A 27,753-nucleotide genomic window follows, 5' to 3' on the forward strand; every position below is an offset into this window, starting at 1 on the left:
GTAGCTCCTTTCCGTCCGCTAAGCTCCCCCCTGGCCCCACCTCTTGACCAGCTCCTGCTCGCCGTTGTGGGCGTGGACAGGCCGGCCACGTGACACAGAGCGCCCGCCCTCCTACCGACTGAGGAGGAAAAGAAGAGAGGGGAGGGGGCGCGAGGGACGGAAAGCGCTGGGGGAGGGGGGAGAGGGGCGGTGTAAGGGTGAGTGATTTCCTTCCGGCACGTAGCCCGCTCTGGGGGAGGGGGTGGGGGGTTTCACTTCCGGGACGGTGTTCCGGCCCATTCCGGCCCATTTCCACCCCCGGAGGTAGGTGCTGCTCCTTAACTGGGCTCGGGCCTCGCAAGCGGGTCCTGCTGCCCTGCATTGGGGCCGGTTCGCCTGGTCTCCGCCACAGCGTACTCCTGGGGCGTTCAGCCACTTCCCTCCTACCCCGCCTCAAGGCACCGGGAGACCTTCCACCCTCTTGGCCCCGGGCCGGGCTGAGCTGCCGGACCCGCCCCCTCGGCGAGCCCCTCCCTCAGGACCCCGGGATGGGCGGCCCCCTCCCCCACGGCAGCCCGGACACACCCAGATACACACACCCACCTCTGGGCAGCTCCCCGCCCGCCTACGCCTACCGCCTGGATCGGGTCCCTGGGCGCCGCCCCCTTCCCGGTCCTTTACCCTCACCTGATTGCTCGCTCCCCTGCCCCACGCACGCCTTGCTCCCCTTTTCGCTTCTGGTCCTTGGTGGCATTTCTATCTTCTGCTCGTTTCCCCTTCCCCGTCTCCTAAAGGCGACGAAAGCCACTCAAGTACCAGAGTGGCCAACCCCATGCGGTTCCCTATTCTCCCTCTTTACAGCTGTCACCCCTCCAGTGCCGACGATAGAGAAAGACCTTACTTACTCCAGGGGCTTCCTCCTCACTGGGGAATTGCCGGAAAGAGCAAACAAAAAAGGCGCTGGTGTAGGCTCCAAAATAAACATCTGAATTCATGATGGCATCGACAGAGGCTCTTATTGGATTAAAAGTTTCAAAACAAACCAAAACGCTTTGGAAAAAGGTCAGATTGGCTAAAGTTGGTTCTCAGAAGCAGTGTATACACTTCCTATTTACTGATAAGTCTGTTGTAAATGCGGGGCAATACCGTGAGCTAGTCAGCATAAATTCCTGAAGTTTCAGGTCTTAGGTAACCATGTAATGTCTTCTAAATTTATGGATAAATGGAAACACGTTGAGCTCAAGTCAATGTCTTCTTTATGGGATTTATACAAACTACTCTCAACCAGTGAAGACTATTGGATGCGGTTACAGGCTTAATGGTTCAGCTATTTTAAAAAATCTTTTAATGTAAAAATACTGGCCATACATGATGAATGCTTTGTTACTTGTATTTTATTAACAGCTTTGGGGAACTAAATTTCAGAATCAGAGTGTCGTTACCACCCTGAAATCTCCAACTTTGAATTTAGATAGAGGCAGGTTTACCTACCCTTTCCTAATCCTAAATGTGACCTTCTTCAAGTTCTCTGCATCTTCTTTTCTTTTCTTTTTCTTTTTCTTTTTTTTTTTGGCTGCACCCGCTGGCATATGGAAGTTCTCAAGATGGGGAACAAACCCATGCTACCACAAAGACAACCCTGGATCTTAACATGCTGCACCACAGCAGGAACTTCCAAGTTCTCTGCATTTTGAGTCCTGACACAGCTTGGCATTTTTCCCAACCTAGAGTTTGCCTCCCAGTCCTAAACCCAAATCCTTTTTGTTGGGGCTCTGACTTTTCAGTTTAGAAATAATGGCTTACATTCATGTGGGATATTCATCACTTTTTAAAATAATAAACATAACCCATGTAGCATCTAGTAAAGTATTAAGAAAAGGGATGTCTCATCAGCCCATCTGTGAATAATTAACATTATTTAAAAAGCTGTCTTTCTTTCTACAAAGAAAAATTGTCACTGGATTTTATATTGTGTGCAAATACCTTATGATTAACACTTAAAAAATAAGAACTCACAACTGCTCCCCTCCCCTGTTGAACTTCAGTTTTGATGTTACATAGCTTGTTAAGAAGGAAAGTATGGACATAGTTTGAATTTTTAGAAGCCTAACAATCAATTTTTGGTTTAAACGGTATCTTGTTGCGAAACCTACACTGTTAAACCTGTTGGTACTTTTCCATATTTGAACATAAGGAAAGTATCTCTTTTTACTTAGAGATTTTGAAATTTAACCAAATAATATTTTAATAGGTTTGGATTAGAAAGCCTGAGTAGAGTGAAATTATAATTATTAACGAGGATATGGTTTCTTCTTTTAGCAGGGTTGAATGCCTGCCTATACCCTCAGACACGACCATGGAGAAAGGTGGGAACATACAACTGGAGATACCTGATTTCAGCAACTCAGTCCTAAGCCATCTAAACCAACTGCGCATGCAGGGACGTCTCTGTGACATCGTGGTCAATGTGCAAGGACAAGCTTTTAGGGCTCACAAAGTGGTACTGGCAGCCAGCTCCCCCTATTTCCGAGATCACATGTCCTTGAATGAGATGAGTACTGTCTCTATCTCAGTCATCAAGAACCCTACTGTTTTCGAGCAGCTCCTTTCTTTCTGTTACACGGGGCGAATATGCCTGCAACTGGCAGATATCATCAGCTACCTGACAGCTGCCAGTTTTCTGCAAATGCAGCATATTATAGACAAATGTACACAGATCCTGGAGGGCATTCATTTCAAAATTAATGTGGCTGAGGTTGAAGCTGAATTAAGTCAAACGAGGACAAAGCATCCAGAGGGACCTCCAGAGTCTCACAGAGTTACACCAAATCTGAACCGCTCTCTTAGCCCCCGACATAATACTCCAAAGGGAAACCGGCGAGGTCAGGTTAGCACGGTGCTGGATATCAGGGAGCTCAGTCCTCCTGAGGAGTCCACCAGCCCTCAGATAATTGAGCAGAGTTCTGACGTCGAGAGCAGGGAGCCCATCCTGAGGATCAACCGAGCAGGACAGTGGTATGTGGAGACGGGAGTAGCCGACAGAGGGGCCCGGAGTGATGATGAAGTTAGAGTCCTTGGAGCAGTACACATCAAAACTGAAAATCTAGAAGAGTGGCTTGGGCCTGAGAATCAGCCTTCCGGAGAAGATGGGAGTAGTGCAGAGGAAGTCACAGCCATGGTGATTGACACCACAGGCCATGGTTCTGTAGGACAGGAAAACTACAGTTTAGGATCTTCAGGAGCCAAGGTGGCTAGACCAACAAGCAGTGAAATTGACAGGTAAGTTTTGGGTTTTTTTGCCCATCTAATGACTGTTATGCAGACATCGCTAAAGCAGGACCTCTGTGTGATACAAAGAGCGTCTTCCTTATTAGTCAAAATAAGTTGATGTTGTGGGGACTAGAAGTGTGCCAAAAGACTTGCATTTTGGAGTTCCCGTCGTGGCACAACGGTTAGCGAACCCGACTAGGAACCATGAGGTTGCAGGTTCGATCCCTGGCCTAGGTCAGTGGGTTAAGGATATGGCGTTGCCATGAGATGTGGTGTAGGTTGCAGACGCAGCTCGGATCCTGTGTTGCTGTGGCTCTTGCGTAGGCCAGCGGCTACAGCTCCGATTGGACCCCTAGCCTGGGAACTTTTGTATGCCATGGGTGCGACCCTAAAAAGACCAAAAAAAAAAAAAAAAAAAAAAGACTTGCATTCTAATTCTGTTAAAGCAGGAAGCTCCTAGTACTGAAGTATTCACAGTGTTGTGAGAACTATGGTAAAGTTAGACACTTCCATGAATCAGAAAAGCATCCATAGTCACAGTAGGATCAGTGATTGCCAGGGCTTCCTCAGAATTTTAGAAAGAGAGTTGATTATCATCTGGGAATCTGGCAGCATTACCCTTCCTTGGTATGTTCTTACACAGATAGGTGGCTTCTGGGAGTTTCATTTTTCTTTGTAGCACTGTTTTTTTTTTTTGCCCCCACCTACCAAATTCAAGGAATTATGGTACCAGCAGTGATTGTTCTTTTTAAATTAATGTAATCACAGTAAAAACATTTTTGGTTGTTTCTCATTTTTTTCAGTTGTCATTTGATGATCTTTTCTGTTAGAAAAGAAAAAAGACAAAAAAAAAAAAAGATCCAGCATTGCTGTGTGCTGTAGTGTAGGTCACAGACACAGCTCAGATCCCACAGCATTGCTGTGGCTATGGTATAGCCAGCAGCTGCAGCTCCTATTGGACCCTTAGCCTAGGAACTTCCATATGGCATGGGCACAGCCCTAAAAAAAGCAAAAAAATAAATAAAATTGACTGTATGGGAGTTCCTCTTGTGGCTCAGTGGGTTACAAACCAGACTAGTATCCAGGAGGATGCAGGTTCAATCCCTGGCTTTGCTCTGGATTAAGGATCTGGTGTTGCCATGAGCTATAGCATAGGTTTCAGACTCAGCATGGATCTGGTGTTATTGTGGCTGTGGCGTAGACCAGCACCTGTGGCTCCAATTCAACCTCTAGCCTGGAAACTTCCATATGCCACAGGTGTGGCCCCAAAAAGCAAAAAATAAATTAATTAAAAAAATAAAATTGACTGTATGATTAATGATAGCTAAAAAAGCTATTGCTTTGGTTCACATCCAGTCTTGAGAGACACATGTGTCACAGAAATTCAGAGAGTATATACTGGATCCACTTCAGCTGGTCTTGATTTGAGTACTTTCCTTCTTGTGTCCTTAATAGCTAAAATATTCTTGAGCATAATACTTACTGCCTCCCTATGTTAGCCCTGTTATCTTCCCATGTTAGAACTGTATCAGAAATAATAAATGCAAAAATTTTTAATCTCCATGATCTATGTCAACAGTCTAAAATATATAGCAACTTATCAGGAGGCTTTGGGAAAGAAACAACTGAAAACCTAAAAGTTACATAGAAAAAGCAAAATTATAGACCCAGTTTTAAATTATTCCTTTTTGGTCTCTTAGCACTTATGTAAGGGTAGAAGCTTATATTTAGTCTTAGCTTCACCAGGTCATATGGCCTAGGACTTATGTCATATTGTATTTCTTCAATTTACTAGGGCAAACTTTTCTTATTTCATGTATGATTCCATACTGACTCTGTGAAAGGATTTTTTAGAAAGCTGCTGTTTGTTCAATTTATTCCCCTTTCTAGGCCATGGGATAAAGGAGGTATACACTATTTTTTAGTTTCTTGACGCTGCTTTTTTATTAGTCCTCTTTTTGCTCCTTTTCTGACAGATTTAGCCCCTCTGGCAGTGTTGTTCCTCTGACGGAGAGACACAGAGCCCGAAGTGAGTCTCCTGGGAGAATGGATGAGCCTAAGCAACCCAGCTCACAGGTATGTAGTTGTGGATTTAGAATTGCTACAGTCATTGAAGAACTTGCCACTGTGTGTGAACATAGTATAATGAATAAGAAAAGAAAGATATATAAAAAAAAAAAAGTAAAGTAAAGATGTAGGAGAGGTTCCATTGGCCCTGTTAAAGAAATACTGTATTTGATTACTTTCTCTTTGTTCTTTCTTGTGAGCATGCAGGAAATACACTTTCGGTGTTGGCAGTTTGGGAAGTAGAAAAAAATAAGATCGTGGAACTCTTTTCTGATTATAGGAACCAGTCTGTAGTCTTGAGAGTAATAAAAATAACCTCTGAAAACCACATGCAGGTAATTTAGGACCTGGGATGAAGTTTGATTTTATATATGTTTGGATATTAAACTGAGTAACTAGGAGTTCCTTTGTGGCACAGTGGGTTAAGGATCCAGCGTTGTCAGTGCAGCAGCTTGGATTGCTGCTGTAGCATCGGTTGGATCACTGGCCCAGGAACTTTCCACAAGCTGTGGGCTCAGCCAAAACAATAAAAAGCCTATATTACATAACTCTTCTCTTGTATAGTATTATATATTTGTAAATAAATTGCTTATACATTTTTGTGTCCTGTTTGCTTCTTAGAATGCTTATAGCTTTTCACTTATTTTCTTTCTAAAAGTTTTGTTAGATTAAAATGTTCTAGAAAGGATAGGAATGATGTCTTCTATTCGCTTTGCTATCCTTCTTAGCAAATACTGTAAGTATGTAGTTTGTTGTTATTTTTGTTTTTTCTCACAGGTATCTATCATTGAAGATTGATTTTTGTTTTTAAAGATGTGAACTCACCAAGTAGAACACAATAAATTGTAAACACTGTGGACCTTTAGAAGGAAACACTGGTGGATTAAGACTGCTTAGCTGATTTTTTATCTTCTGCACTATACTGATAGTATCTTGTTTAATTTTTGTCTAAATTATTGGATGCTTATTGTGTACATACAGTAGCAACAGCAGCAAGACATTATTACAGACTATATTTACTTACATATTATCATACTATTTGGTACCAGAAAGGGAATTATAACTATTATTACAAAACTTTTTAGTTTTAATAAGGTATTTGAGAAAATATTAGAAGCTTGAAGGAAAATAAATTCTCATATAATTAGAGCCCTTTTTCTTCTCATCTTTCAAATAAGATAATGATGACTGTGACTTGTGAAAATAAATACAGCAAGAAGACAGACCTTACAGGAGTTCCCATCGTGGCTCAGTGGTTAGCGAATCCAACTAGGAACCATAAGGTTGAGGGTTCGATCCCTGGCCTCGCTCAGTGGGTTAAGGATCTGGCATTGCCCTGAGCTGTGGTGTAGGCTGCAGACGTGGCTCGGATCCCTTGTTGCTGTGGCTCTGGCATAGGCCGGTGGCTACAACTCTGATTAGACCCCTAGCCTGGGAATCTCCATATACCGCAGGATCGGCCCTAGAAAAGACAAAAAAAAAAAAAAAGACCAACCTTACAACTAAATGGGGCCTTAAGACAGACTGACAGAAATATAAAACACATAGAGATAAGACTATATAGATTTGGGTAGTGGTGTCGTGGGAATAGGAGTGCTTAAAAGCCAGTTATAGAACTCAGTATCCACTTAAGGAAAGTGTTATTCAAGAGAATTTAAGTGTGGTTTTTAAAGTAGTTGGAAAGAGATAACTTATTCCATATGTTGATGGGATAAGAATTAAAAATTGGAGTTCTACAATGGTGTTTACCCAACTAATAAAGCAGAAAGTACAGGTTATAAAGAAATAGGAGATAAGTTATATAGTCTGGAGTTGATATTAAGAAATAAGTTAATATATGCCTTAACATGTATAAAAGTTTGTTATGGTGAGTCTACTCAGAAACTGTTTTTCCGTACCACAGAGACCCAAAACAGGATATAGACTGACATTATAAGAACAAGTTTTGATAGGATTGAAGAGCTTCCTGATTATAAAGGAGATTTAACTGGAATAGACTACTAAGGTCATTCCTTTATTCAAAACATTATATATTTTTTTTCCTTTTTCTATGACATGCAGGTTAAAACTTGGCCTAATTTTCCAAGTAATATGTAATCTTTCTAACCTAGCTTTCCTCACGGTTCATCAGTATTAACTGTCTCTCCCAAACAGTCAGACTTATCTGTGCCTCAAACCACATCAAACTTCTTTCTAGCTCTGCACCTTGAGTCTAGGATACTCACTTCTTTCCAGGTGTCTGGTCCACTAACTCCTAGTTCCATCTGTTCTAATTAGCCTAATCTTCCTTGATCTCCCCTTTAGACCAATGTAGCATTTGCAGATGGTACCATTTAATTTTTCCTAACTCCCTTCTGACTCATGTAAATTATTCTTTTCTCATTTACATTAATTTGTCCCTCTCCTTTTTTTCTTTTTAGGGCCACACCTGTGGCATATGAAGTTCCCAGGCTAGGGGTTGAATCAGAGCTACAGCTGCCGGCTTGTGCCACAGCAGCTTAGGATCCGAGCCATGTCTGTAACCAATACCACAGCTCATGGCAACGCAGGATCCCCAACCCACTGAGCGAGGCCAGGGATCGAACCTTCATCCTCATGGATACTAGTTGGATTCATTTCTGCTGTGCCACAACGGAAGCTCTGTCTCCTTCTACATTGATATCTCCTTGAGAGCAGAATCTACATTTTCCAGTCTTCATATCAGACATGGTCTTATCAGGTACCCACTAAATGGGAGTTGTTTTACCTCTAAGAAGTTCTCAGTAACTAAGATTACTGCCCAATAAAGAGACAGCTACTCAATAAGTAATTATTTAGCTGCCTGTGAAGTCCTTAGTTTGGAAGATCTTTAAATAAAATTAATGAACCAATCAGATGATTTTTGAAGTCCTTCTGATTAATAATTGAAGATTAGGACTTCCTGGTGGCTCAGCAGGTTAAGGATCCAGGTTTGTCGCTGCTGTGGCTCTGGTTACCATTGTGGTGTGGGTTCAATCCCTGGCCCAGGAACTTCTGCATGCTGCAGGCATAGCCAAAAAAAAAAAAAAAAAAAAAAAAGAGCAGTAATTGACAATTAGGATGATAGCTCTAAAGACCATGTCAAGAATCTAGACTGGTGTTTGTTTTAGAAAATATGGAAAGCCTCCTTACATACGGAATTTTTCGTTGTATGGAATAATTCATTTGAAAAATATTGAACACCTACTACATATCAGGCACAACAAGTTCTGGCATGTATTTAGCATGCAGATTTGTCCCTATGCTTACAGAGTTTACAATCCAGTAGAGAAGTGCTGAGTGGAAGGAGTGAAATGATCCAACTCTTAGTGACAGAATTACGAGGCAGATATTTTTGGTTTTGCTTCTCTTTAAAGTTCAAAGGAATAAAACTGCCAAAGATATATTGTTGTCTTTGACAAGGACCTAATGTTCATTTTATGCTCATTTATTTGCTTTTTTTGTGGGGGGGGGCAGGGGTACATCCATAGCATGTGGAACTTCATGGGCCAGGGATCAAACTCATGCCACAGCAGTGACCCGAGCCACTGCAGTGACAACCCTGTATCCTTAACCCACTGTGCCACAAGGGCACTCCTGTTTGCTCTTTTATTGCAATACTTTTTAGGTGAAATTGATCATAATGTGTGAGTTTTCTGATTGAGGTTCATCACAGATAACTAAAATAACTAAAATACATTTACTTTCTTGTGGACAGTACTGGCATGACATTACTTTCTTAAAGTTAGGCAGTTTTTCAAGGACCTACCTACTGTATAGCACAGGGTAATCAACTCAACACTGTATAATAACCCATATGGGAAAAGAATCTGAAAAAGAGTAGATATATGTTTATCTATAACTGATTTACTTTGCTATACACCTGAAACTAACAACTTTGTAAGTCAAATATACTCCAATAAAATTTATTAGACAATTTATTAGACAATTTTTTAGGGAATTGGTATCCTGAAGATTATGAATAATATTGTGAATTTTTGTAATGTTTAAGAATAGCTAACATTTACTGTGCTGTATTAAGTACTTTAGTGTATTAATTCATTCAATGCCCATAGCAACCTATGAGGTAGATACTATTATTGTATTCACTTTACAGATGAAGAAGCTGACACACAGGGTTAGTTAAATAACTTGCTCAAAATCAAACACTAAGTAGGATGCAGATTTGAATCCAGGTACCAGCACCCTTAATTGCTGTAAAGTATAAGAAAAGGCATTCAAGATATCTCAAGGCACTATTACATTTGATTTCCATGGGAATCCAATGGAGTTGGCAAAACATATACTAACTTTTTCATTTTATGGATGGGGAAACTAAACCTATGAGAATTTATTCTGGGCTTTTTCCATGGTTACCCAGGACCTTTTAGTGGGATAATTCCTCATTCTTTATGGGAGTTCAGGTTTTTGTTGTTGTTGTTGGCTGCCCCATGGCATAGAGTTCCTGGGCCAGGGATCAGAGCTGAGCTCTAGTTGCAACCCAAGCCAAAGCTGTGGCAATGCAGGATCGTTAACCCACTGTGCCCTGTACCAGGCCAGGGATTGAACCTGGGTCCCAGCACTCCTAAGATGCTAACAGATTCCATTGGCCACAGTGGGAGCTCCTTGAGTTCAGTTTTGATTGAATTAGAGCAGAAAAAAGTTTTGTGAAACAAATCAGAAATCATCTAGGAGTTCCTACTGTGACTCAGCAGAAATGAACCCAACTAGTATACATGAGGATGTGAGTTTGATCCCTGGCTTCGCTCAGTGGTTTAAGGATCCAGCATTGCCGGGAGCTGTGGTGTAGGTCAAAGACAAAGCTCCAGTCTGGCCTTGCAGTGGCTGTGATGTAGGCTGGCAGCTGTAGCTCTTGATTCAACCTCTAGTCTGGGAACTTCTATATGCCTTGGGTGCAGCCCTAAAAAGCAATAAAAAGAAAAGAAATTATCTAAAACCTCACCCTTACTATTCAGTGCTTGACTTCACATACTGCTTCCCAAACCTGCCTCTGTTGCTGGAAATGCTGAAGAGCATTGTTAGCTAACGTATGTGAAAGGAGACAAAACACCTTTTTAGAAAATCAGAAAAAAGATATGATTAATTGCCAATTAGATTCATCTTTCTCTAGTTAATCCAGAGTCAACTTTTACATATTATTTTTTTCTTTGTATTGGTACTTTACCTCTGCTATGCATATGTAATTTCCTCCTACATATTTAAAATGCTTACATATTTTTGCATATATATATGTAAGATTTTTATTCAAAATGTATGTGTGTTATATACAAACATGCACACAATGACTTCAGAAGTTAGCAGGCTAAACAATTCAGTAATTTCTGAATGGTGGTATATTATTATTTATTTATTTATTTTTGTCTTTTGTCTTTTGAGGGCTGCACCCCCGGCATATGGTGGTTCCCAGGCTAGGGGTCTAATCAGAGCTGTTGCTGCCGGCCTATGCCAGAGCCATAGCAAGTTGGGATCCAAGCTGTGTCTGCGACCTACACCACAGCTCGCAGCAATGCCGAATTATTAACCCACTGAGCAAGGCCAGGGATCAAACCCACAACCTCATGGTTCCTAGTTGGATTTGTTTCAGCTGTGCCACGACAGGAACTCCAGGTGATATTTTATTTATTTATTTATTTATTTAGTCTTTTTGCCATTTCTTGGGCCACTCCCGCAGCATATGGAGGTTCCCAGGCTAGGGGTCTAATCGGAGCTGTAGCCGCCGGCCTACACCAGAGCCACAGCAATGCGGGATCCGAGCCACGTCTGCGACCTACACCACAGCTCAGGGCAACACCAGATCCTTAACCCACTGAGCAAGCGCAGGGACCAAACCTGTAACCTCATGGTTCCTAGTCGGATTCGTTAACCGCTGCACCACGACAGGAACTTCCAGGTGATATTTTAATATAGAATTTTGAACATAAAGCATTTATAAATCTAAAATTTTTAAATTATTCATTCAAAGGAATATAATGTTTCCTCTCCCACCCAGCTTTCAGATAGGTGGAAACCATGTTTGTTTCATGTATTGAGTACTTTGATTTAGATTGCTCATGTGCACATTCACAGTGAAAAAACAAGATTGATACTAAGGAATTACTGGGATTTTTTAGGTGTGATAGTGGTATTTTGACTACACTAAGAATCCTTATCTCAGAGATATGTACTACAATATTTATGTGTAAAATTATGTCTAGGATTTTCTTCAAAAAATAATACAAAAAAGAGAAATAGGTGAGGGCAAAGAAAAAACAAAATTGTTCATGGGTTGATAATTGTTGGGTTATGGGCATTCAACATACTATTGTGTCTAAAACTTAATGAGTTTTAAACCGTATCAGGAAGTTCCCATTGTGGCTCAACAGTAATGAGCCTGACTAGTATCTATGAGGATACGGGTTCGATCTCTGGCCTCGCTCAGTGGGTTAAGAATCTGGCGTTGCCGTGAGCTGTGGTATATGTCACAGATGTGGCTTGGATCCTCAGTTACTGTGGCTGTGGTGTGGGCCGGCAGCTATAGCTGCAATTTGACCCTTAGCCTGGGAACTTTGATACGCTGCATGTGAGGCCCTAAAAAGCAAAAATAAATAAACTGTATTATTTGCCCTTTATTAAAAAGAAATTCATTCGGAAAAGGAAAGCATTTATTTTGCAATAATGTAAAGGGGGGATTTCCTGTTGTGGTGCAGTGGAAACAAATCTAACTAGTATCCATGAGAATGTGGGTTCGATTCCTGGCCTTGCTCAGTGGGTTGGGGATCTGGCATTGCTGTGGCTTTGGCACAGGCCCCAGCTTTAGCTCTGATTCGACCCCTAGCCTGGGAACTTCCATATGTCGTTGCCCTAAAAAGCAAAAAAAATAAAAATAAAAAAAAAAGTAAAGGGTTAGTTATCTAATAACAACAGCAGAGTTTTAATGCTGCTTTTATAATAATTCCTTTTTTTTAATGTCTTAAGTTTATTTCACAATGTAAGAAATTTAACTTAGTGGAGAGACACTTTATAAACTAAGAGAGATCAGAGAAATAATATATAAATCACAGATTATTTACTTTTAATCCATTTAAGTCAATTTAAATCACTATAAATAATAAGTACATAAAATTAGATGATACTATGTCTATGGAATGTATTTCACTGGCCCCTACCTTTAGTATAAGCAGTTTGAAAAGTGAATTAGCAAAATCATTAGGACTATGTATTTCCCCTGCTTCTCTTTGTTTTGTCTGCTTTTTGTCCAGAGGACAAAATCAGAAACCAAATCTTATACTTGTTTTTCCATGGTACTTGTCATTGTATTTGGTAAACAATAGTCAGTAAATACTTAGTATCAAATTGTGAAAAGGTTGTCAGAAGAAATAACCAAGTTAGTAAATTCATATCTCAGCCTAATTTCCTTTCCCAGCTCTTTTGCCGGTTTTCTCTGGTCAGGCTTTGATTAGTCTTTAGAATGAAGAAAATATGTTGGTCCTAAAATATCTTGGGGTAAAAAGAAATAATCACCTACAAATTATACTTTTTTTTTTTGTCTTTTTGGCTTTTCTAAGGCTGCTCCCTTGGCATATGGAGGTTCCCAGGCTAGGGGTCGAATCAGAGCTGTAGCCACTGGTCTATGCCAGAGCCACAGCAACGCTGGATCTGAGCCGTGTCTGTGACCTACACCACAGCTCATGGCAAATGCCGGATCCTTAACCCACTGAGCAAGGCCAGGGATGGAACCTGCAACCTCATGGTTCCTAGTCGGATTCGTTAACCACTGTGCCACAACGGGAACTCCTATATACATTTTTATAAAGCTAGTTACTGCTAGGTTAAATTTGGTATCAGTGATAGTGCCATAAATATAATTTATAATATGCTTGCCATAATGTATTCTGTACTGTCAGATATGGTAGCCTTTAGCCATGTCACATGTGGCTCTTTAAATTTTAATTGATGGAAAGCAATTAAAATAAAAAATTCACCCCCTCAGTCACACTAGTATATTACACATGCTTAATAGCTGCATGTTCCTGGTGGCAGCTATATTAGATGGTGCAGATTATTGAACATTCCCATCATCACAGAAAGTTCTATTGGACCAACACTGCCTAAGTACCTACCTGATTGTCTAGACTAAATTTGCAAATTAAGAGTCCAAGTGGATGATATGAGTGGACTTAGATTCTCCTATCATTATAAAAGTGTCCTCGATTTTTCTTTTTTTTTAAATTTCTATCTTAACATCTTTACTATTTGGTAGTAATTAATTTCCTCCTTGGATCTCTACTAAAAATAAGCATAAAGCTTAGTAACAGAGGTAAAAATAGATTAAAGTCTTTTTAACTATATATACTTAATAATATGTTCTTTTTTGTTTTGGTTTTTTGGGTTTTGTTTTTTTTTTTTTTTTTTTTTTTTTGCTTTTTAGGGCCGTACCTGAAGCATTTTGGAGGTTCCCAGTCTAGAGGTCTAATCGGAGCTACAGCTGCCAGCCTACACCACAGCCACAGCAACACAGGATCCGAGCTGCATCTGCAACCTACACCACAGCTCACGGCAACACTGGATCCTTAACCCACTGAGCAAGGCCAGCAATTGAACCCGAAACCTCATGGTTCCTAGTCAGATTTGTTTCTTCTGCGCCACAACAGGAACTCATAATAATATATGTTCTTTATGCGTATTTTCCTCACCTGGCACAGGTAGAAGAGTCTGCAATGATGGGAGTAAGTGGCTATGTGGAGTATCTCCGAGAGCAGGAAGTATCTGAGCGGTGGTTCCGGTACAACCCTCGTCTCACCTGCATCTACTGCGCCAAATCTTTCAATCAGAAGGGAAGCCTGGACCGCCACATGCGCCTGCACATGGGAATCACACCATTCGTCTGCCGCATGTGTGGCAAGAAGTATACCCGGAAGGATCAGCTGGAGTATCACATCCGCAAGCACACAGGCAACAAACCTTTTCACTGTCATGTTTGTGGCAAAAGTTTCCCCTTCCAGGCCATCTTGAATCAGCACTTTCGCAAAAACCACCCTGGCTGTATACCCCTGGAGGGACCTCATAGCATCTCCCCTGAAACAACTGTCACGTCTCGAGGACAGGCCGAGGAAGAGTCTCCTTCTCAAGAAGAGACAGTTGCTTCTGGGGAAACCGCCCCGGGCTCTGTTTCCACTACTGGGCCAGATTGAAACATCGAGGGGGAGGGGGCAGACCCTCTTCCCCTCTGGGCCGTAAGTAGCCAGCATCAGGGCCACAGGCTGGTACTTAAATTCACAAAATGCCACATCACCAGATCAGAAGATGCTCCCAAGATGTTGCCAAACTAGAGGATCAGCAACATACAAAAAGCACTAGAGGCTCTTCTCCCCTCCTCCCCACCTCACACTTCGGAAAATAATCAAGCAAATCACCTTCTAATTCAGGGATTAACAGCCTTGGTTTGTTAACTTTATAAAAAAAAAAAAGTTTTTTTAACAAAACAATGATAAATAACCATTTATCTACCAGTCATGTTTGAACACTGTACTTTGGTCCATATCATCTGTTGGCTGTAATTGCCCAGATCTAAAAAATGAGGCAGGAGCCTTGGTCATCTGAACCAGCCAGCCACAAGAGGAAGTAATCATGATGGTGATGATGAGGGGAATTTTTCTTCTTCCTTCCCTGCCAGAACAAGCAGTTTCGCATTTCAGGAAGAAGGGAGGAAAAAAAGAATCCTAGTGGTTCTTTTTGTTTTGAAAGGTTAGACTTAATCTTTGCCATGACAAGGCATCTGATACTTTGCCTGATTGTTTCATGTAAGCAGCCGTCTTGGAGCAGTATTCTAATGGGCAGCATCACCTGAAGCACTTTAGGCAACTGGAAGTGAAATGAGCAGCAGAGTGTTTGCAATAGGTACTCCTGCTTTGGGGAGCTTGAGTGTTGTGCTGAGGAAGAGGGAAGCAGGGAAGGAAATGTTTTTGTTTTACAGTTATTGAACAGCACTGAGCCGTACTGCAACTTCCTGATTGGTATTTGTAAACCACAGTGCTTGTATATCTTTGGGTGTTAGGAAATGGCTCTAGTCCAGGTGAATTAACATGTAAGGCTGACTACCAAAGTTTCATCCAGTCTCTTTGGCTCCTAGTTTCACGTAACAGCAATATTATACATCAAAATGTCACTTTACAGTGAAAGGAGCCTGGATTGTATTTTTAAATTCACAGGTCTCCATATTTGATAACTTTTATATGACATTTTAAACACATTTTTTCTGCAATATTGTGGTTGAAGAAATTCAACACTATGGTTCTTATTGCAACCACAATTCCATTTCCTTCTACATATGTGATAGTTTATATTTTCAGTCCAATAGAAGAACCTCACTAAATCCATGTCTTATGTCTGCAAACCTAGTAATTCATAAACCAACCATCAGCAAATTGTTGATGACTCCAAGAGCTTTGCTTTTTAATAATACACTACAGGGCATTTATCAGAAAACATCATGCACAATCACACTGCAATAAATTGATCAAGGGAACAATTTTGATCAGGTTTGGTTACTTAATCATTCCTAAGATTTTTAAAACTTCAAGGGACCTTTTTGGCAATTCTGGGTTATTTCTGAGATTCTTAATCCAGCACTGAGAGTCAGAAAGAATTTACCAAACATGTAGAGCTTTAGATGCCCTGTCTTGCATGCAGAGAATGAAGGAGGATTATTAAGGAATGCAGGCAAATAGATGCTTACAAGTTACAATAAGCAAATAGAAAAGTGAAAAATCTCTAGCTTCTTTTAACTGATCATTAATTTTTTAAAGAGTATTTAAATAGTAGTTTAAGAAATTGTTTTGGTGTAGATAATTGTACAAGAGATTTGGGAGAGGGGCTGGTCATGCCGGCACTGGTGAGCCATTTGTGAGAACACCAGTAGTGTGCAACCTTCCTGAGAATGCTTTGGGTGTGTGGGAAAGTGAATAGGAAAAGAATGGCAATGCTTTGATGATAGGAAGTTAGAATACAAAGGGTAACTCTTAAGCAATCTGAGACTTGTACGTATAAATACAACTGTACCGTGTCACTAATGAATGGTTATTCTCTCTTCTGGTAAAACAGAAATGCATCTTTTAATAGGAGTGTAATGATGCTACCATTTGATTAGAACCTACCCCTAAATGTTGTGTTGAAGCCATATTTTGTCTTCAGAATACATAGGCTATGGCAGCTCCTCTTTAGTTGGGTAACAGTATGGTAAAGTGAAAGCTGTCACCTACTGTTGTTTTAGAGACCATCTATGCTCTGTTGCATAGAAACTGTGGAGCTGAAATTAGACTGAAATCTTTAGGAAAACATTTCAGCTGATAATCAAGGCTTTCAGTAGACAGATTTTGCCATTACCAAATAAGCAGAGAAGTGAGAGGTACAGAATATGCTGCTTTAGATGGAGCTTTTAAGCCTACCAAAAACAAATTTTGTTAAGTCCATCCTAATTTTGAGAAGTAGTATGCTGAAAAGTTCTTTATTGCTCTGTTAGTTTCTTAGATTTTATGTGAGAAAATAGAGCTTTTTAAACTATTACCAAATTATAAAAGTAATTTCTGTAGAGAAACTTTGCAGCATTTGTCAGTACCCCATCCAGAGTTAGCAACAAACATTTTAAATTAAGTAGAGACCATCTGATAGATGTGGAAATGCTGTGTTTGGTGGGTTCCCCTCCCTTCCTATTCACTGCTAATGGGCTTTTGCTGTGTCGATACTGTGACTAGAGTGCTTCTTGGTCATCCAGGACCACATTGGCACAATCATGTTTGCTGGTTCTCTCCTCTTAATTGGCCTAGCACAGAGCCATGAAATGCATGAAAATTCAAGCCAGCCTAGCTTTTAAACAAATAGAAGTTTCTGAAAGCAATTTCCCCATTTTACTTAGAAGAGATGTTATTCTAAATAATTGTCGAAGATTCACTGTGACATTGCCTCGTTCTTAGCTAACATCACTGTAGGGTCATAGGAGTTAGTAGTGTTCTATCTACATTACTGAATAGCTATATTGGTGTGTACACAGAGGATACCTCTCTTAAGGATGTACTAAACAGACTTTAGCTAATGCTGAAAACTCATTACCAAATTGTAACTTGCACGTGTCACCTTGTGAAGGGAACAGCATTAGCAGTGAGAGCTAAACCATCAAGTACTTTAATGCCGTGAAATAGCAAACACTGGGATTGCTTTCATTTATTGAGTGGCACTTAATAGCAAAGGAGCTACCCAATACTCAGCAAAAGAAGAGAGATAATATGTTAATCTACTTTGATTCTAAGAGGTACCTTTTATTCTCTCTCATACCAGTTTAAAATATGGCATTGGCGTGAACAGTAATACTGTACTTAGGCAGAAGGCTCTTTCTAATGACTTGTTCTCTCTTTACTCAGAACCATATTTACCTCTGAACTGAGTTGAGTTTTATTTTACCTGAGTTGCAAACTGCCCCCAAGCCATTCCAGTATACCACAGGGCCAAATCTAATCTTGAATATAGCTCCTGAAGGATAAAGATTGGAAAAGAAGGGAGATAGCAGTTAAAGGAAGTTTTATTATTTTTTTCCAGTTCTTTTTACATCATTGAAACAGTTTTCCAAAGATGGCATGAAAGTAGATAAACCATTTTCCTACAAACTTCATAGTTGAAATCTAGCCTTGGTTGGAAGTGGTCTGAATGGAAGAATGAAATAGTGAACTTCATCCTTTTTCTTTGGTCAAGAAAAACTTTTGAAAAGTTTTAGCTGTTACTTATCACTAATTTTGTTTTAACTGGTAAAAACTACATTTTGTTTGACTAGAAGATCTGCTTTAAAGAAATGGGTAATGGTAAGGAAATTAAATAGTTGAATAAAGATAAAAGTCTTCTTAGTTAAAGTGGAAAGGCATTTAATCAGGGAGGAGTTGGAATCCTGGAAGTTTCTATTTTTTTAGCTACAGCAGATGTGGTTTTTTTCCTCTTCCTCAAATATTTTCCTTATTTGTATACTTATTCATTTTGTATTTTGGTTGCTGAAATTTAGAAGAGATAACTAGCAGTTAAGCCAGATGTAAATCCCTTACTTTGAGAGGATGCCCTTTAGCAAAGTATATCTCTGGATTTAGGAATTAGATCTAGGTTCAGCAAATCACAGCCCCCAGGCCAAATCCTAAGGTCACCTATGTGTGTAAAGAAAGTGACAGTGTTGAATAGAGCTAGCTACACCTCTTCGTTTAGGTATTGTTTGTGGCTACTTTCTACCATAGTGGCAGAAGTTGAATACTTGGGACACAGACCACATGGCCTGAAAAGCCTCAAGATACTTGCTTTCTGGCACGTGACAAAAAGTTTGCTAACTCCAGGATTAGATTTAAAAGAATTACACGTCCCCACCCCCACCCCTGGCAATTTGTCACTCCTGCCATTTTGCTTTTATAATAGCTTGGTTGAGGTTTTAAATTCATATTGCTGTACATACGTCAGCTTCTTGAAAGAGGTCTTTTTCTAGATCTTTGACTCATAACTCTTGCTCTTTCTTGAATTCCATTGCTTTAAATGGTTTAGCGTAGGCTTTTATGATTTGTCCTTTCCTTAAAGGAGCAGGTAGATTAAAGTTATGGATGGTAATTACAGATTTAACAAAGTAATTAGAACAAATAATTCCTGTGCAAAATAATTTAGGGTTCAGTGTATACCATGTTTACGTAAAATACTGTAAAAAAAATGCTTTTATAGTTTTCGCCATTTCTCTGACTTAACATAATGATGACAAGAGGGCAAGAATGAATTTATTCCCACTAGTATTAAAAGTTAATTTCAGTTATGAATAAGTGGTTTGATTCTTATCCAAAGTACTGTTTTTCTAGATTAGAAACCTCTACTCATTTCTTTTCCTATGTGGAGTAGTAAAAAGCCAAAAATCTTCCTTTTTTCTTTTTTTTTTAATGAAAGTTTTAAAATGTAGTGAAACATCTAAGGATATTCTTCTTAGACCTATCTTCCAATTTCTGTTATTGTCTGTAATTCTTCTCAGTATATATTGGGCTACTATATATTTGCTTTTTGAATGTTTATTCTACTATTCAGATAGCTTATTCATGGCCAGACATGAAAAAAATGGAAAATGTTAGGGTGATAATAAACAGAATTCCTTGCAAGAGGAGAATATAATTGCTCCACATTTGAAAACAATACATGGACTTCTAAGATTTATCTGGTCAGAGTGTTCTAGGCCATGCTGATATAATAGAGAGAGTTTGATTCTTACTTTTTGTGAGCTCTACCAATACATGTGAAGCTTGGATGAGTGATCTAGTTGTGTATATGGCAATTCTTCACTAGGCATTTTATTTTTAAAATTGCCTTTTTCTTTTTTCTTTTTTTTTAAATTTTATTTGGAATGTAGTTGACTTGCAATATTGTATTAGTTTCAGGTGTACAGCAAGGTGAATCAGTTATACATATAAATATATGCATTCTTTTTTCCCATTAAAGTTGCCTTTTTATAAGTTGGATGTTAGTAGGTTTCATATGTTATATCCTCCAGGTAATAGATAATACTCATCTAAAATGTTCTGAAATATTTGCCAAGGTGAGATCTGTCTTAGAGCTCTTATAGTACTAGTGGTTCTTGAAATTTTGGAGTGTTGCTTTTCTGGTTAATTTGGAATTTTGATTAATCTGGGATATAGGACTTGTGAAGGAAATTGGATTTAGCCCAGTGAATCATTTGCATCCACCTCCATTTGAGGTCTTAGCAATAGGTGTCATTTAAATATGAATCTGTTGCAAACAATGGAGTTTGCCAAGCATTATGACTTTTTTGAAAATTATCAGTTTTATGTTACTTTGCCTCTTTTACGTTCTAGTGTCTTTCTGTCTTCACTCTTCTTATTCTTAAGTGGTGCTTTCCCCAGGGCCAGTCTTTTTACTTTGCATTAAGTTTTCTTGCTCAAGAAAAGCCAAAGTTGGATATTATGAGTTCTTTCAAATCTGTCTTAATTACATTCCAAAGTATGTTATAGGAACAGTGATATCAAAAGCTGAAAGATATCCATACAGGTATTTTTTTCCCTCAATTGTGAGGAGCAGCAGTGACTTTGAAGGAAAATACCTGAATATGCATTATATTCACAGAGTACATATATCATTTCTTATCTTACACCATCCCCATTTTCTGTATAATAAAACCTGTTGTAACAATTAAGAAAGGACCTCTAGCTCAAATAGTGGAAGCTTTAAACACAAAGCTAGGCTATAAAGGCAGAGCAGTTAAGGGGGAGGGGAGGAAAGAAACTTTTCTAATACTTGTTTTTTTTCTTTTTTGGCCACACCACAGCATGTGGACGTTCCCAGGCCAGGGATCGAACCTGCACCACAACAATGACCCAAGCCACTTCAGTGACAACACTGGATCCTTAACCCACTGTGCCACAAGGGAACTCCAGTGCTTTCTTTTTTCATGTCTACTCAGTAAGTCCTGTTAAGAAAGCTAGATAGTACCACCCAGTTAAGAGAGAGATTTATTTAGCATGTCATATGACCAAAGGCACAATTTAATATACTGTGAATCTTAGAACCTGAATTAATCCATAATGCCAGAAGTCAAAGTATAATATCTCATGGGAAAATATTTCCTATTCTATGAAATTCTTATCTTAAGTGGTAGAAAGCATATAGGAGAATCTCTTCCATTAAGTAAATATTAAGTGCTTTTTGGTACCAGACAGTGTGCTTGGATTTTGTAAAACAAACTTGACTTTAGACATAGTTTAGATGTGGCTTCCTATCCTTGAGAGTCCTAATCCCACTTGGTTGGAGGCTGGATGTGTGCTTTTAAAAGCCTGCACTTTTCACTACAGAGATAAAAGATCGAAAAGAAGGGGGCAGAATTAACTGTATTAAGTGCTTTAGTGACATAATTACAGTTAATTCTCAAAGTAATCAATCATATGAGGTAGTAACAGTAGTAACTAAAAATAGCTGACTTTTTTGAGTGTTTACTATGTACCAGGCACAGTTCTATGTGCCTCAAATAACTCATCTAATCATTATGACAATCCCATAATGGTAGATACTGTTATTATCCTCACTTTAGAGAAAAAATAATTAAGACACAGAGAGGCTGACCTAGGCAGTCTTTTCACTAGAGTTGGCACTCTTAATAGACTGTGTTGCCTTTAATAGCTGTAATTTACCACGTTTTATAGATGAGAAACTATTGAGCTCAAGATTATACGATAGATAAATTTCAGAGCTGATATTTATCAATCTGATTCAAAAGCCAGACTATCTCCAATATATCATGTTAGCTCTTATTTATAAAGAGTCAAAGTGAACTAGAATATACAATAACCAATAACAGTACTGCTTTTAGTGAACTTTTAATTCAAGAATAAGTGATTGGAAGATTTCAGAAGATAGTGCAGTTGATCTCTGAGCAGATGTCGAATGGTGACTGTTTTCTAGGGATCCTGCACACCACTTTGAAGGGGTCACCCATTTGATAGACCTAACTGTGAATGAGTGATTGAGTTACTACCAAGGCAAAAATTGAAAGATATCATTCCAGTTATCTATTGCTGTGTAACTAACTGTCCTAAACCGTAGTGATTCAAAACAACTACTTTATATATTTCATGATATTGTGAATCAGAAATTCAGGAAGGGCTTATCTAGGCAATTTCTTGCTTCCTGTGGTGACAACTCAGGTCACCTGGTAGTGTTCAGGAGGTGGTTGGATTGGTCTGGTGTGTCCAAGATGACTTCACAGTCCTGACACCTTGGCAGGGAAGGCTAGAAGACTAGGCCCAGCGAGCCTTCTCTCCCTCTGGGAAGTCTCAGGGACTCCCTATGTGATCTCTCCATCAGAGTCGTCAGACTTACAAAATGGCAGCTCAGGCCTCAGGCTGGATAGAGGGTGCCAGTCCTCTTGAAGGCCAGCCCAGAGCTATCACAGTCACCACACTGTTGATCAAAGAAGTCACAGGTCAGCCCAGATTCAAGGGGAGAGGAAATACCGTATCACTTGATGGAAGATAATGTCAAGGTTTGGGGCCACTTTTAATCTGTTATAGGTAGCATTGGATTTTAAATTTGTCTTACCTCCTGTGTATTCATTTAGGTCAGTTGTTTGTGCCATAGAAACCATTTCTTATATCTGTCATGGGTCAGAAAACAAGCTAAATGAGAATGAGACAAATATCTGGAACCGATTTCATTAGCTTCCTAACTCCCTGAGTTGCATTTATCTTACAGCAAAATTTCCATTTTTCTTTTGTTCTAAGTTCCAAATTGTGAGCATTTGCTTTTTTTTTTCTTTTTCTCCTGTGAAGACACAGTAAATGTATATGCTAAAACCAAGAATACTCCAGAGGAAGTAAAAATCTTACTGTTATAGGTCTTGATTTATTAGAGATGTCAGCTGTATTTTAAGTTTACAAGTAGGCAGAAATTGCTGTGATATGGAACAATGTATATGGTCACTAAATCTCTTTCAACAGTAGATTCTTTGAGTAGCTAGATGGATTATATTCTTAAGATAAGTGAAAGTTTTTTCTATATATCCTAAGTATCTTTACTGCCACCATACTACCTCTGGCACAGATTTGTGCTAGAAGGTGAATAGATTCATTCTTTTTCTACTACCTTTCATCTGGGAAAATCAGTCTATTGCCCAATTTTATATTCTGTTAGTCCCCGCCCTCTCCCCCATTCTTTTTAGGGCCTTGCCCATGGCATATGGAATTTCCCAGGCTAGGGGTCAAATTGGAGCTACACCTGCCACCTACACCACACCTGCAGCAATGTGGGATCCAAGCCACATCTGCAACCCATATGCCATAGCTTGCAGAAACACCGGATCCTTAACCACCAAGTGAGGCCAGGGATCGAACCCTCATCCTTATGGATACTAGTCAGGTTCTTAACCTGAACCACAACAGGAACTCCTTGTTAATCCTGTAAAATTAGCAGTTGCTTCCAGCTGTTATCTAAAATAACAGATCATTGAAGTTTGGTGATTTTTTTTATTAGATTTGTCAAATTTAGGATACTTTATTTAAACTCCTGCTGGCTTATAAGTAGACTTTTATTGCCTTCAGAAGAAATAAGGGCAAAGAATAAATTCTCCTCTAAAAATAATCATCCCCAAAACAATACACTTTCTAAGAGAAGAAAGGTTTGGTACTATTTATCCATTCCATGTGCAGTGGTTTCCTAGAGAATTAGTTGTGAGGGCTTCTTGCTGGTTTTTCCCAATTGTCATATAGTGAAGAGGTCCTAGGTCAGGCCTCAGAAATTGCAAATACAGGAAATAAAAGGGGTATTCAGGACTGAAGACTTAATTTAGGACTCTAGAAAATGCTGAAAGGGAAAAAGACTTTGGCATTTTTAATTGAATAATCAGGAATAGAATGTTTGAGTCATTTACGTATCAGGATTAATTAGATTTTTACCATATAAAGATTGGGGAAAACTTCGATGAATAAAAATAAATGAGCCTCTGGCGTTCCTGTTGGGGCTTAGCTGTAATGAACCCGACTAGTATCCATGAGGATGTAGGTTCGATCCCTGCCCACCCTGCTCAGTGGGTGTGAGGGGCAGTGTAGCTTGCAGACTTGGCTCAGATTTGGCATTGCTGTGGCTGTGGTGTAGGCCGGCAGCTACAGCTCTGATTTGACCCCTAATCTGGGAACTTACACATGCCTCAGGTGCGGCTATAAAAAATAAAAGAAAAAAAAAAAAAAAGAGGGTGTTCCCCTTGTGGCTCAGTGGTAGCAATCCCAACTAGTATCCATGAGGATGTGGCTTTAATCCCTGGCTTCACTCAATGGGTTAAGGATCCAGTGTTGCCGTGAGTTGTGGCTTAGGTTGCAGATGTGGCTTGGATATGGTGTGGCTGTGGCGTAGGCCTGCAGCTACAGCTCTAATTTGACTCCTAGCCTGGGAACCTCCATATGCTGTGGGTGCAGCCCTAAAAAGACAAAAAAAAAAAAGGAAAAAAGAAAAATATCAGTCTGGCTTCAGTGTTGAGAAATGAGTATAGAGGAGCACGAGAAGATACATGGAGACCAGTTAGAAAATCAAATAAAAGATGTTGGTAGCTTAAAATAGAAAAATAAGTAAGCCTTAACATTTTCTTTGTGATCCATATTTCCACTCTGCTGTACCTCAAAATCTGCTCTTTGTGACAAAGCAAGCCTTTGAAAATATATTCCCAAGAAATGAAAAATTGGTTCTGGGTATATTGCCATAAGCATCTTTGCCATAGAGATCTTTGCTGTAAGCATTGTCACCTCATTACTAATTGGCCATAAGGCAATTTGGCCATAAAAGATAAAATAATGGAAAATGAAAGAGGGACATTAAAAACGATATGAAACATGAAAAATTAATAAAACATTAAAAACTATTGCACAATGTGAAATATTTAATATTTGAAATCATCTAAAATGTGTGTAGATTCATGGCAATCCTGCACACATAACTGGTTGTTATTTTGTGGGTTGTACCTAAGCACTTGTCTCACAGGTCTTTTATTTCATAGTACTTTTACTTTTTTTTTTTCATTGATTCATCTCCTCACTCAGCATTGCACTTTTTCTTTTTGCTTAAGTTTCTTCCTTCATTAAGAGAGATATCAGTTTCTGAATACCAGGATACATATCTGTAACTGAGCTTTGTATCACATTATGAAAGCCCCTGCAGTTTGTTCTTAGCATCCTGTCACATGTCCATTTGTAGATGTTCCAAAGTTCTGTGGGAAATGTGGTTTAACTCTGCACCTTTGAGGCTTTTTTCTTTTTTATCCTCCAATGTAGTGTGTTTCAAAATAAGAAACCAACTCTTGAGGATAAATCATCATCTGTCAGCTCAATAAAGCTATCAGTAATGTTGCCAACTGGAAGAAATGCTAACACATTTCAACCAGTCAAAACCAAACTGTCAAGGCAAAAACCGTCTTAGAGCCAATTAGTTATGCTGCAAAAATGTTTTTGGCAAAGATGCTTATAGTGAAAATACCGGACTCTTTAAAAATCTTCAATAATCTATGGAGATGTCTCTCATTTGGTGTGTTATATATAGCTCTTTGGCCCTCCTCTGTGCCTCTTAAGTTTGAAATCATCTGATGGTTGCACAAAAACTAAGTACAGTTGACTCTTGAACAATGTAGAAGTTAGGGCACCAACACTCTGCAAGTAGAAAATCCACCTGTAATTTATAGTTGGCCTCTGAATCTGTGATTATTTTTGCATCAGGGATTCAACCAACTGCTAATCGATTGTGTAGTGCTGTAGTTTTTACTATTGAAAAAAGCCAGGTATAAGTGGACCCATGCAGTTCATACCCATGTTGGTCAAGAGTCAACTGTACTGTGGTATTGAATTAAAAAAGAGAGCAAAGTCAGAAGAAAGGGAAGCTCTAGATTGACAAAATATTTATTCTTTCTTTTCAGCATCACAACTCTAAACCATTTCAAGCCAGTCACAGCAGCATGAGTGAGTAGAAATTCTGTACGGTTTAGCACAATCTTAAAGCAGATGTTTTTGACATATTTGAAGATGATCTACCATAGGAAGATCAGTTTTCTGTAAAGTAATAGAATCCTAATTATAGCGGTTCTTTAAGAACCACTGCAAAACAGAATTACAACACAGGGAACAAAGCTTAAAATGTGTTTCCTCTGGAAGCCAAGATGCTAAAGCAGGGGTAACTAAGAGTGTGGCCGAAATCCGTCTCTAGAGTGGCCGTCAGTCAGATAGCAAAGATACTTAGAATTTATATGGTATTTGATATTTTTACAAAAATGATTTTAAATCATGTAACTTGAAGTTTTAGAAAATGAGCCTGTTTTCTTTTTGGAAAACTGGCCCCCAAAATAACACTAATATAATTCAATTGTATATGCATGTGCATTGGACACAGAGTGATATTCTAAAGATATGCAAATAACTTTTGTGGGAAGTTTGGCTATTTTCTTAATATCTTTTTTCATAAATGTATGTTTATAAATATATTTACTCATCCACTATGACCTTGGTAGCTTTAGAAGCATTTTGTTAGCTGTATCATTGATTATAAAAATCAAATTCTTGGCATAGTAGACTCTGAGAGCTTTTTGTTGCTTTGTATTTTGGCTAAAAAGTTTATTTCTTGCACTTTCTATTTATAAAGATGTTGTAACATATTGCACCCACTTAGTGCAGCTGTTCTTTAGAGACAAAAGATGTAGGTGTAGGTGTTAAAGTGGAATGTATGTTTAAAAGCTTGACAAAAGAAGGGATCTCAAAAGAACAAATTTGGCTTGAATCCACCTGAGAAAAGCTGGGGGATAACGTAAAATTTAGATTGAAAGTAGCTATTGGGATAGGTGTGCTATTGCTGCAAGTTGCAGTATTGTTGCGAGTTGCCAGCTATGTGTATGTGATTTTATGTATGTGTGAGAAAAAGTGTCTCATGAAGGCAGATAAGTCAGTGGAGAAAAGTCTACCTCCCAGTAAAGACAGAATATTCTAAGATTGCCCTGTTCCCCCCTGGGCAGAAGGTTGGATTCCTCAGCCACTGTCCACCCCATTCTCTTTTGTACTCACTTCAGCTCCTCTACCTCTGAGCACTTGGCTGAAGAAAGAGTGTAGCTTTCTGTAACAAGCAGAGGAAAGCCAGACCCAAAATATACAGGCTGCAGTATCTCACGTCTCCTTGTCATGTTTAGATGTTAATGTTTGGTTTTGCTGCCCAGATCAAACAGTGTCAGAACACTTGGGTTTAGTGCTTCCCCCACCCCACCCCCGACCGGCTGCACCTGTGGCATGCATAAGCTCCCAGGCCAGGGATTGAACCCAAGCCACAGCAGTGAGGATGCCAAGTCCTTAACTGCTAGGTCACCAGGGAACTCGGGTTTAGTGCTTTTGTCCCTGACTTCTGTTTGGCAAGAGTAGTCCATGGAAGTGGTGTCTTTTTGCTGATTTTAAAGATATGCTCAACTCCTTTGAATGATGTAAAAAATTTGTTTGAATCCTGAGTTCTTTTATTTTTAATTGACATTTGCAGTCCATTTTCGAGGACTGTAATAGAAACCATACTTTCCTGATAATGAGCCTTCTGCCTCTATCTTGACTTGGAGGTATGCATGACATGGATTTTCGGATCATCTGTTTTGCTTTTAGAAACTATAGGAGTTCCCGTCGTGGCGCAGTCGTTAACGAATCCGACTAGGAACCATGAGGTTGCGGGTTCGATCCCTGCCCTTACTCAGTGGGTTAACGATCTGGCGTTGCCGTGAGCTGTGGTGTAGGTCGCAGAGGTGACTGGGGTCCTGCGCTGCTGTGGCTCTGGTGTAGGCTGGCAGCTACAGCTCCGATTAGACCCCTAGCCTGGGAACGCAGGAGCGGTCCAAGAAATGACAAAAAGACAAAAAAAAAAAACCAAAAAACAAAGAAA

At 39.4% G+C, this 27,753-nt stretch overlaps 1 protein-coding gene across 8 annotated transcripts; it reads left to right on the top strand.

Moving 5' to 3' along the window:
* The first annotated feature begins 116 nt into the window (after positions 1 to 116).
* ZBTB37 (zinc finger and BTB domain containing 37) lies at positions 117 to 27,753 on the top strand. 8 transcript variants are annotated; one of them, XM_013989614.3, is made up of 5 exons: positions 117 to 197; positions 841 to 1,041; positions 2,299 to 3,258; positions 5,226 to 5,325; positions 14,016 to 21,172. In XM_013989614.3, exons 3-5 carry the CDS (start codon positions 2,336 to 2,338, stop codon positions 14,502 to 14,504), a joined length of 1,512 nt encoding a protein of 503 aa, XP_013845068.1. In that variant the 5' UTR covers positions 117 to 197; positions 841 to 1,041; positions 2,299 to 2,335; the 3' UTR covers positions 14,505 to 21,172. The 8 variants fall into 8 exon arrangements, 6 of the variants coding, with proteins under 6 accessions (XP_013845068.1, XP_084833858.1, XP_084833857.1 ...); XM_084977732.1 differs by having other exon boundaries at positions 2,302 to 3,258; XR_014816274.1 differs by lacking the exons at positions 117 to 197; positions 841 to 1,041 and adding exons at positions 254 to 303; positions 25,769 to 27,753 and having other exon boundaries at positions 14,016 to 15,057.

Source organism: Sus scrofa, chromosome 9 (assembly GCF_054392235.1).
Source record: "Sus scrofa isolate SSC_HxYL_T2T_F1_AM1 chromosome 9, Sscrofa_HxYL_maternal_Yorkshire_Landrace_v2.0, whole genome shotgun sequence".
Lineage (NCBI taxonomy): Eukaryota > Metazoa > Chordata > Mammalia > Artiodactyla > Suidae > Sus > Sus scrofa.

What these genes read in the sequence shown, in the direction of transcription:
- ZBTB37 (XM_013989614.3), top strand. Translation starts at nt 2,336, where the DNA reads ATGGAGAAAGGTGGGAACATACAACTGGAGATACCTGATTTCAGCAAC. An exon ending in ACAAGCAGTGAAATTGACAG is followed by an intron (nt 3,259 to 5,225) that starts GTAAGTTTTGGG and finishes CTTTTCTGACAG; the next exon opens with ATTTAGCCCCTCTGGCAGTG. An exon ending in CTAAGCAACCCAGCTCACAG is followed by an intron (nt 5,326 to 14,015) that starts GTATGTAGTTGT and finishes CACCTGGCACAG; the next exon opens with GTAGAAGAGTCTGCAATGAT.